Here is a 12458-nt window from a genome sequence, read left to right on the forward strand (position 1 = left end):
CAATAGTGCAGCCTTGAGGCAGGTCCTGGTTTCACCTCAAGGGATACACACAACAGTACCTTTGAGCTCTTTACAGAACTAAAACTCCCAACAAACGGAAGATGTTAGCATTCTTCCTTCCAGAGAAGACCAGCTGAGGCCAGATTAAAGGAACCATAGAAGCTCATCAAGAGATGGCCTGAGACCAGATTAAAAGAGTGCAGGCCCTGCACACACCCTAATCTTATCGGCAAACTCACCCCTGAACTATAGCTGTAAAACTCCTCACCAAATCCTCCCAGGTTGGGACACACAGTTTTCAAAGGCAGGAGCCCACTGTGTCCCCCTTTGCCTGGCAAAGCAATAGAGCTATTCTTTCCTACTTCACCCAAAACTCTGTCTCTGAGATTCAATTGGGCACCAGGGCACAGAGGCCAAGTTTTTGGCATCAATATTACTATTTTTTCTTCACTTTTAGGAAAAGTGAATATATTACTTTAGAGGGTACTTGCCATAACATACAGTAAGAAATATATATTTGGTCTTTTTCCCTGGCTCCCCACACAAAGCTTCTAAAGTCCTTGGAATTTCATAAGTGATAGAGGTGAGAGGATTATCTTCTGTTATTCATAACAAGCCTCTTTGCACAAGGTTCCCCATAAATCTATTTTCCTTTATATTTCACTTCTACTTAACACAAGCTGGATATAAAAATGTTGTTGGAGACACCAACAAAAGTTGCAGGGTGCAAAATTAATACACAGAAATCTCTTGCATTTCTATACACTAATAATGAAAGATCAGAGAGGAGAATTAAGGAAACAATCCCTTTTACCATCACATCAAAAAGAATAAAGTACCTAGGTATAAAATTACCTAAGAAGGCAAAAGACTTGTACTCAGAAAACTATAAAACACTGATGAAATAAATCAAAGATGACACAAACAGATGTAAAGATATACCATGTTCTTGGATTGGAAGAATCAACATCATCAAAATGACTATACTACCCAAGGCAATCTATAGATTCAATGCCATCCCTATCAAATTATCAATGACACTTTTCACAGAACTAGAACAAAATATTTTAAGTTTGTATGGAAACACAAAAGACCCCAGATAGCCAAAGCCATCTTGAGAAAGAAAAAGAGAGCTAGAAGAATCAAGCTCCCTGACCTCAGACTATACTACAAAGCTACAGCCATCTAAACAGTATGGTACTGGCACAAAAACAGAAACATAGATCAATGGAACCAGATAGAAAGCCCAGAAATAAACCCATGCACCTATGGTCAAATAACCTACAACAAAGGAGGCAAGAATATACAATGGAGAAAAAACAGTCTCTTCACTAAGTGGTGCTGGGAAAACTGTAAAGCTACATGTAAAAGAATGAAGTTAGGACATTCTCTAACATCATAATACACAAAAATAAACTCAAAATGGATAAAAGACTTAAATTTAAGACTGAATACTTAAAACTCTTTGAGGAAAACATAGGCAGAACACACTGTTACATAAATCACAGCAGTATCTTTTCAGATCTACCTCCTAGAGTAATGAAAATAAAACCAGAAATAAACAAATGGGACATAATTAAACCTAAAAGCTTTTTCACAGCAAAGGAAACCATAAACAAAATGAAAAGACAACCCACAGAATGGGAGAAAATATTTGCAAATGAAGCGACCAACAAGGGATTAATCTCTAAAATATAAAAACAGATCATGCAACTCAATATCAAAAAAACAACCCAATCCAAAAATGGGCAGAAGACCTAAATAGACACTTCTCCAAAGAAAACATACACATGGCCAAAAAAGCACATGAAAAGATGCTCAACATCACTAATTATTAGAGAAATGCGAATCAAAACTACAATGAGGTATCACCTCACACTGGTCAGAATGGCCATCATCAAAAAGTCTATGAACAATAAATGCTGGAGAGGGTGTGGAGAAAAGGGAACCCTCCTACACTGTTGGTGGAAATGCAAATTGGTACAACCACTATGGAGAACAGTATGGAGTTTCCTTAAAAAACCAAAAGTAGAACTGCTATATGATCCAGCAATCCCACTCCTGAGCGTATATCCAGAGAAAACCGTAATTCGAAAAGATACATGCACCCCAATGTTCACTGCAGCACTATTAACAATAGCCAGAACACAGAAGCAACCTAAATGTTCATCAACAGATGAGTGAATAAAGAAGATGTGGTACATATATACTATGGAATATTACTCAGCCATAAAAGGAACGAAATAACGCCATTTGCAGCAACATTGGTGGACCCAGAGACTGTCATACTTTATGAAGTAAGTCAGACAGAGAAAGACAAATAATATATGATATCACTTATATGTGGAATCTAAAAAAAAGACACAAATGGACTTATTTACAAAACAGAAATAGAGTCACATATGTAGAAAACAATCTTATGGTTCTGGGGGGAAAGGTGGGGGAAGGATAAATTGGGAGATTGGAATTGACATATACACGCTACTATATATGAAATAGATAACTAGTAAGGACCTACTGTATAGCACAGGGAACTCTACTCAATACGCTGTAATGGCCTATATGGGAAAAGAATCTAAAAAAGAGTGGATATATGTATATGTATAAATGATTCACTTTGCTGTACACTTGAAACACAACATTGTAAATCAACTATATTCCAATAAAAACTTTACAAAAAGAATAATCCAGAATAAATAAAAATACACAAAACAAAATATACTATGAAGGCTCCCACTGACCTAAGATGAAACAATCTGAATATCAAAAAGAATAATGCCTTCAATGGATTAAAAAATCTTTAAATATATCAACAGAAGTTCTGAGTTTCTAACACTAACAAAAGCCACCAACTCATTGATCACCTTTGAAGGATGCTAGGTCACCAAATGAAAATTGGTAAAGAGGTGTAATCAAGATTTTTCTTGCCTTTCCTGTACAAACTGTATTTCAGGATAACCAAATAGTTATCCATATTCTTCTTCATAGAATTCCAGATAAAAAGTGCACAAAAAATGCTAAAATCAGAAAATTGCTGTGTTGCAACCCCAAATGAAATAATGAATTTTGATAACAATAACCAATGGATGCTAAAACCAGTAAATGAAACATTGATTGGGAATTTAATAATAGAGGGATTAGGCTGAAACCACCTGAAGTTCCTAATTAATCTTAATATTATTTAAAGTGGGATAAACCAGAAAAAAAAAGAACATGCACCCCAATGTTCACTGCAGCCTATGTACAATAGCCAAGACATGGAAGCAACCTAAATGTCCATCAACAGAGGAATGGACAAAGAAGATGTGGTACATAAATACAGTGGAATATTACTCGGCCATAAAAAAGAATGAAGTAATGCCATTTGCAGCAACATGGATGGACCTAGAGATTATCATATTAAGTAAAGTAAGTCAGACAGAGAAAGACAAATATCATATTACTTATATGTGGAATGTAAAAAAATCATACTAATGAACTTATTTACATAACAGAAACAGAGTCACAGACTTCAAAAACAAACTTATGGTTACCAAAGGGAAAAGGTGGGGGGTGATAAATTAGGAGTTTGAGATTAACATTTACACAGTATTATATATAAAACAGATAATCAACAAGGACCTAGTGTTATAGCACAAGGAACTCTACTCAATATTATGTAATAACCTATATGGGAAAAGAATCTGAAAAAAAATGGATATATGCATATGTATAACTGAATCACTTTGCTGTACACCTGAAACTAACACAACATTGTAAATCAACTATATTCCAATATAAAATAAAATTTTTTTAAAAACTTAAGTTTCTGTCAATTTACGTCACAGTTATAAGATGTTATATGTAAGTCTCCTAGTAACCACAAAGCAAAAACCTACAAAAAACACATAAAAGTAAACAGACAGGGGGCTTCCCTGGTGGCGCAGTGGTTGAGAGTCCGCCTGCCGATGCAGGGGACACGGGTTCGTGCCCCGGTCCGGGAGGATCCCACATGCTGCGGAGCAGCTAGGCCCGTGAGCTATGGCCGCTGAGCCTGCGTATCCGGAGCCTGTGCTCCGCAATGGGAGAGGCCACAACAGTGAGAGGCCAGCGTACCGCAAAAAAAAAAAAAAAAGATAGACAGGAATATAAGTATATTTATACCACTAAAGAATGTCATCAAAACAAAAAGGAAGAGAGTAGGAGAAGAATAAAGGAAGCGGGTGGAACTACAAAAACAGCCAGTAAACAATGAACAAAAAAGCAATATGTATATACCTGTCAACAATTATTTTACCTGTAAATGCACTAAATTCTCCAAACAAAAGACACAGAGTAGCTGGATGAATAAAAAACCAAGACCCATCTATATACTGCCTATAAAAGACGCGCTTTAGATTTAAAGACACACACAGACTGAACACAAAAGGATTGAAAAAGATATTCCATGCAAATGGAGACCGGAAGAAAGCTGGAGTAGCTACACTTACATCAGGCAAAATAGGCTTTAAGACAAGACTGTCAGAAGAGACAAAGATGGGTATTATATAACGATGAAGAGGTCGGTCCAACAAGAGGATGTAACATTTGTAAATATTCACACACCCAACATAGGAGCACCTAAATATAGAAAGCAAGTATTAAGAGACCTAATGGGAGAAACAGACAGACATACAGTAATTGTTCTGTTCAGATTTTCTATTCCATCATGATTCAGTCTTGGTAGGTGGTATGTTTCTAGGAATTTATCCATTTCTTCTACGTTGTGGAATTTGTTGGAATATATTTGTTAAAAGTATTTTCCTATGATTCTTTGTATTTCTGTGGTATCAGGTGTAACATCTCCTGTTTCATTTTTTAAATTTTATTTGAGTTCTCTCTCTTTTTTTCTTGGTAAGTATAGCTAAAGGCTTGTCAACATTATTTATCTTTTTAAAGAACCAGCTCTGAATAGATTTATAACTGATAAGGAGATTGAATCAGTAATCAAAAACCTCCCAGCAAACAAAAATCAGATCCAGACGGCTTCATTAATGAATTCTGCCAAATATTTAAGGAAGAATTAATACCAATTCTTCTCAAACTCTTCCAAAATATATAAGAGGAGGGAGCTTTTCCAAGCTCAATTCACAAGGCCAGTATTATCCTGATACCAACACCAGAAAAGTACACCACAAGAAAAGAAAATTATAGGCCAATATCCTTGATGAATATAGATATAATGTCCTCAAAAAAATATCAGTAAACAAAATTCAACAATACACTACAAAGACCATACGCTAAGATCAAGTGGGATTTATTCCAGCAATGCAAGGATGGGTTAACATCTGTAAATCAGTCAATGTGATACACCACATTACAAAAAGAAGAATAAAAATCATATGATCATCTCAACAGATGTAGGAATATCTTTTGACTATATTCAACATCCTTTCATGGTTAAAACCCTCAACAAACTGGGTACAGAGGGAATCTATCTCTACATAATGAGGGCCATATATGACAAGCCCACAGCTAATATCATACTCAGTGGTGAAAAGCTGGAAGCTTTTCCTCTAAGATCAGGAACAAGATAAAATGCCCATTCTCACCACTTTTATTCAACATAGTATTGGAAGTCCTCGCCAGCCACTTAAGCAAGAAAAATAAATAAAAGGCATCCAACTGGAAAGGAAGAACTAAAACTGTCACTATTTGCAGATGACATGATATAGAAAACCCTAATGACTCCATCAAAAACTGTCAGAACTGCTAATAACTGTAAGAACTAACAAATTCAGTAAATTTGCAGGATACAAAATCGATATACAAAAAGCTGTTCTATTTCTTTATACTCACAATGAACTATCAGAGAAAAATTAAGAAAACAATCCCTAGGAATAAATTTAACCAAGGAGGTGAAAGACCTGTGTATTGAAAACTAAAAGACATTAATGAAAGAAACTGAAGAAGACAAAAATAAATGGAAAGATATTTCATGCTCATTGATTGAAAGAACCAATATTGTTAAAATGTCTATACAACCCAAAGCAAACTACAGATTCAATGCAATCCTTATTAAAATTCCAAAGGCATTTTTCAAAAGAAAACACAAATTCAAATAACACTAAAATCTGATGGAACCACAAAGTACCCCAAATAGTCAAAGCAATGTGAGAAAGAAGAAAAGTTGGAGGCATCACGTACGCCCTGATTTCAAACTATATTACAAAGCTAATATTTAAAACAGTATAGTACTGGCATAAAATAGGCGCATACATCAATGGAACAGAATAGAGCCCAGATATAAAAACAAGCTTATATGGTCAATTAATTTACAACAAAGGAGGCAAGAATATACAATAGGGAAAGGACAGTCTCTTCATTAAATGGTGTTGGGAAAACTGGACAGCCACAAGCAAAAGAATGAAACTGGACTACTATCTTATACCATATACAAAAATTCACTCAAAATGTATTAAAGGCTTGAACATAAGATCTGAAACCCTAAAATTCCCAGAAGAAAACAGAGGCAGTAAGCTCCTTGACCTAGATCTTGGGGATGATTTTTTGAATCTGACATCAAAAGCAAAAGCAACAATAGCAAAAATGAATAAGTTGGACTACATCATACTAAACACCTTCTGCACAGCAAAGGAGACCATAAACAAAATAAAAAAGCAACCTACTGAATGGGAGAAACTATTTGCAAATCATATATCTGATAATGGGCCAATATCCAAATGTATTTTAAAAACTCATATAATGCAATAACAAAAAAACAAACAATTCAATTTAAAAGTGGGCAGAAGATCTAAATGGACATTTTTCCAAAGAAGACATACAGGTCTAACTTGTTTTATTGTACTTTGCTTTACTGTTCTTTGCAGATATTGTGTTTTTCTACTAATCGAGTGTTTGTGGCAACCCTCTGTCAACCAAGTCTATTGGTGCCATTTCCAACAGCATTTGGTCATTTTGTGTCTCTGTGTCACATTTTGGTAATTCTCCTAATATTTCAAACCCTCCTCCAGCAAAAAAGACTATGACCCACTGAAAACTCAGATGATGGTTAGCATTTTTTAGCAATGAAGTATTTTTTAATTAAGGTAGGTACATTCATTTTTTAGACATAATGCTATTGCACACTTAACAAACTACGATATAGTGTAAATATAATTTTTATGTGCCCTGGGAAACCAATAAAATCACATGACTCACTTTATAGCAATATTCGCTTTATTGTGGTGGTCTGGAAAAAAACTCCGCAGAATCTCCTAGATATGCCTGTACAGATGGCTAACAGATATGTGAAAAGATGCTCAACATCATTAATCATGAGGGAACTACAAATCAAAACCACACTGAGATATCATCTCATACCTTTTAGAATGGCTGTTGTCAAAAAGACAAGAAGTAACAAATCTTGGTGAGAATGCAGAGAAAAGAGAACCCTTGTGCACTATCGGTGGGAATGTAAATGGGTGCATCCACTTTGTAAAACAACATGGAGGTTCCTCAAAAAGATAAAAATAGAACTACCATATGATCCAGCAATTTCTGGGTATTTATCCAAAGAAAATGAAAACACTAACGTGAAAAGATATATGCACCCCAATGTTCACTGCAGCATTATTTACAGTAGCCAAGATATGGAAATAACCTAGGTGTCCATTGATGGATGATAGGATAAAGAAATTGTGATACATATATACATATACACAATGGATATTATTCAGCCATAAAAAATAATGACATCTTGCCATTTGTGACAACATGGATGGGCCTCACAGACATTATGATAAATGAAATAAGTCAGAGAGAGAAAAACAAATACCATATGATGCCTTTCATATGTGGAATCTAAACAAACAAAGAAACAAAGAAAAAAGCTCAGAAACACAGAGAACAGATTGGTAGTGGCCAGAGGTGATAAAAGAAATGGGTGAAGGGAGTCAAAAGGTAAAAAGAAAAAAGAATAATAAAAAAAAAGGCCCCATCAGCTTTTCACCCAATGGTCTTAGTAGTCATTAATGATCATTGCCTTGATCTATGGAAAAAAAAAGAACTCAATGAAGGAGTAGCATAAAATATGATATAAATCAATAGTGTAAAATAGAAGGATTCAAATACTGGCCTTGACAAGTTCACTAGTAAACTAAATAAGAGCAACTGGAACAACAAAGTAATTGGGACAACTTCCAGATGAGTGATATATAAAAATTTAAATATTACATACAAATTATTAAGTATAAATTATTAATTGAATTATTAAGTATAAATTGTCAACACCTAAAAAGCACAGTGGTAACAATTAAGCTGTAGCAAGGTCAAAGAAGAAGAAATTCTATCATATCAACCTTATTTACTTTTTTTAATGAGGTATCTGAGGATGGACTGAAGTCATATTGTAACTATAGTAATCTTGATTTTAACAAAGGAATAATCTTGTAATTGAAACAGATACATCCCCTTTTACTCAACACTCTCAGGCTAGGGGTCAGGCAGGTTTCAGATTTGCAGATCTCCAAGTTTCCTTCTACCTCTAAGATTGTGATTCCAGGTGAGAACTAAATGACTTCCAGAAAAGTGTAATGTCATATAAAAATATAAATGAATTATTGATAGTTAACTACCTCTATATTATCAATAACTCTATATTACCTATAAAACTTTGGACAAACACACCTAGTAAAACTTTGTCAATGAATAGTAAAAATGAATATTTTCTCCTTATCAAATATTTCTTTAAAATTTTTAATAAATTATAAAGCTGACTTTTAAGTGTTCTATTTGATTTTCTCATGAAAGGTGAAAATGTTAATGAGATATGAATGAGTAAAGCAGTGGAAAGAGGGGGAACAGGGTGAGAGTCTTAGAAGAAAATGAAAGTAAAACATAAAGAACTGGATAATTTTAAACTGCTTACATTAAACATTTATCCTCACAAAAAATTACCTTCTCTTCTCTCTGCCATAAATGTATTCAATTCTTGTACTGTTGCTTTATCAACAGACATATGTACCTTAAGTTTATCCAATTCTTCTTGAAGATTCATCCTATGAAAATTAACACAATAAACAATTATTTTAATTGTGTAAGTTAAGGAATAATATAGCAAACATATAAAAGCAGCAAAAATATTTTAAAAATACATGAATTAGACAGTAGTAAAATAAAAGCTAGAGTATATTAATAATAACAAATCCTAACAATTAAAATTGAATTTTAATGAGCATCTGGAAGGTAAAATGTTTCGACTAATTTTTAACTTTGTCTAAATAAACATGCTAAATAGGTAAAACATAAACTGTATAATTAAAAAAATCATCTATCGAGTTACCAGATCATTTTCTAACAGATACGCTATGTAAAATAATAAAATTGTTAATACATATCACTGCAAGCCAAGAGAGTAAATCTCTAGATGCCAAGTAAAGACAAAAAACCCTTACTAGTAAAATGGAATTGAGCTACCATGACAAGAGACCTGGATCAAATACTGCCCATGGAGACTTCAGACCTTGAGACCCGAGTGGAGATGAAAGTTTATATGCAAGGCCCTTCAGGGCTGAGAGACAAAACTGGACTAACTGCAGAAAGCTGGGAGACAAAATTTTGCTGAATGAATACCTGAATATCTGGGCTCATCTGGTTGAAGTTCCATTAAAAAGAGGCTTCTTGCCCTAGTCTGAGAGCAAGACAGAGTCAACCATGTGAGATTAGGATCCTAAGTCTATATTACTGGTTTCAAAATTGAGCCATTATACATTTGCAGAGAACTGAAGAAATGACAGCAATGTAAAAACTGGTTTATGCCCATGTACACTGGAGAGTTCAGGCAGACACAATCATCCACTGAAGAGAGGTGTCTACAACTGAGAGAATGGACAGGAGGAAAACCACCACAGAAAATAATTCTCAAGGAAGTCAGGTTTGCAGAGAAGAATAAATATGAATACGCTCAAAGCCATGAATGACAGTCTAAATATCACCCCATTCAAAGTGGGAGAATGTACAGCAAGGAAAAAAAATAATAGAATAATTCAAAATGAGTTCTTACAAAATTAGAGTTTTTAAAATGGTGATAAAAAGGAAAAAGAGGTGATAAACATATATTAAAAAGAACAGGGGTTTATGATACAAGAGAAGACAAATAAGAAAAAGAACCAAATACTATATCTAGAAATGCTAATAAATAAAACAACTAAAGGTAGTAATAGCAACATAATAATTGAAATTTAAAACTCAGTGGATGGGTTAAATAGCACACAGACAAAGCTAATGAAAATTTGTAAAATTAAAGACAACACAAAGAAACAAACAGAAAGAAATAGTAACTATATATAAAGTGTGTTGGAATGAGAAGGCCAGAAAGCATCTAGTAGAAATAATTCAAAGAGAGAATTAAGAAAATGGGGAGAAAACAATATTAAGAAAATGGGGAGAAAACAATATTAAGAAAATGGGGAGAATTAAGAAAATGGGGAGAAAACATACAATGACTGAAAGTTGAGAACCGATGAAAAAGATTAATTAACAGATTAAGAGAGTATCAAAAATTGAAAACAGAATTAATAAAACTATATTCACACTAGAAACATACTGAAACTTCTGAAGGACACCATACTGAAGGACACCAAAGAAAAGGAGACAACTCTAAAATCAAAAGATTGAGAAAAAAATCAACTAACAAAGAACTCAGGAATGGCAGTAGACTTCTGATATCACAAGAAAAGTCAGATGGAAAATAAGTAATGTTTTACACATTCCATGGTTTACTATTCATAGATCCTAGATGAAAGAACTATTAAAGAATAGATTTTTAGGAAGAAAACAAACTCAAAAGCAATGTATGAAACAAAATAGGGAATGATGATGAAAGACGTGTAAATGTGTACATGGAAGTAAGCAAATATTTATTAAGCAAAGCAATCATAATACCTAAGTGAAGGTAGAACTAAAATTCTGAACAACAAAATGATGTTAGGTGAAGGAAAGGATCAGAGTTAAAGCATTTTAAGATCTTTGTATTGTTAAAGGAGAACAGAGGTAGACTGACAAACTTCAGACGGTCAATAAATGATCCATGTTAAAATTTCAAGAAAAAACATTTAAAGAATGGAAAACACATCAAAAATTTACAAACCAGAAGAGGACAAAAAAAGAAATTAAAAATGTAATCACAATGAAAAATAAAATATACACTAAGAAAAAAAAATATTAAGGATAAATATGGTCATTACATAATAGTCAAACAAATGATTTACCAGGAAGATATAACAGTTCTAAACTTTTATGTACTCAACAAAATAATAAATACAATTCTTATAATAATTCAAATAAAAAGGTACATAAAGTAAAAAAACAAAACAAGTAGTTTACTTCTTGAAAAAATTGATGTTTACAGTTTGATACATATAGTTATATTCTTGTTCAAATAAACATAAATACACACATATAAAGAGTTTATAAATTGGGATCTTATACATTTGCAATTTAGGTTACAGATTGATGGGAAGGGTACACATACATGCACACATACATACCCATCTACAAAGTGATTAAGTCTAAATTAGGGTTTTGCTTTGTTTTGCTAAGAACATAGAACATAATGTAGCAAGATGGCCCCACGAAGAAAAAGCAGATGTAGCTCATCTCAACTTAGTTTTCCTTGGCTCTCAGATCACTAATCCAGTGGAACACAGGGCTACAGTTGTTAGAAACGTTACTTCATGCTTCTTTAGAGGTATTCCATGCTTACAGTTTGGCTTTTTTTAGGAAGAATTCACACAGTCCCTACATTTACTATGATGCATTTGTAAACATTAGGGACCACCTTGTTCTTGAGTCAACCCAGGCACCAACAAACCACATCTTGATGGGTGTTGGGAAAGTGGCTGACTTCCAAAGAGTCAGTGCTCAAGCACCCCCATACAGGGTGGACACTGGCTGCTTACTGACTCTCATTCATTACCCATTTATTATGGCGTTTCTGATACTCTGTTTGGTATGGGAACCACAATTCAAAATCTACTTCTTACTGGACAAATTATATGAGATGACTGTATTCAGAAGCTGGTCAATAGGCTACAAAGAGCCGTGATCCCTGAGAGAAAGGAAACCAACAAAGAGCCCTAAGGATAGTTCAGATTTCGGCCAGGAGGCACTTGCCAGATCATGATGTAGGGAGAGGGGGTCTTCACTGAGTTGAAGAAAAAGAGACTGGAGTTTGGGAAAGCTGAAATGTTTGGAATTTGTAAAGCACCGTACTCAGAGAGAAGGAAGCTACAAAAAGAAGGAACTGCAGAAATCTGCATAAGAACTCATTTGAGTGTGGCTGAATATTTTGTTGAAACTCACTAAGGCAAGCAGAGAACAACCAGAGCTATAAACAGAACTACTCCCAGAGCTCTTATGGACTGGGAGACATTTGAACTCTCACCAGCTAGAAAGAAGAATCTTGTTGACCACCAGGGCTACTCAACAAAGAACCCAAA

At 34.2% G+C, this 12458-nt stretch overlaps 1 protein-coding gene across 8 annotated transcripts in view; it reads right to left on the reverse strand.

Moving 5' to 3' along the window:
- The window catches only part of CNTLN (centlein), a 331436-nt gene that overhangs the window by 115857 nt on the left and 203121 nt on the right, over nt 1–12458 (reverse strand). For all 8 annotated transcript variants that reach the window (XM_033439732.2, XM_033439731.2, XM_049711050.1 and 5 more), the window contains one exon: nt 8917–9017. In XM_033439732.2, the coding sequence (XP_033295623.1) occupies nt 8917–9017 (101 nt within the window). The remainder of the gene's footprint in view (nt 1–8916; nt 9018–12458) is intronic.

Source organism: Orcinus orca, chromosome 6 (genome assembly GCF_937001465.1).
Source record: "Orcinus orca chromosome 6, mOrcOrc1.1, whole genome shotgun sequence".
NCBI lineage: Eukaryota > Metazoa > Chordata > Mammalia > Artiodactyla > Delphinidae > Orcinus > Orcinus orca.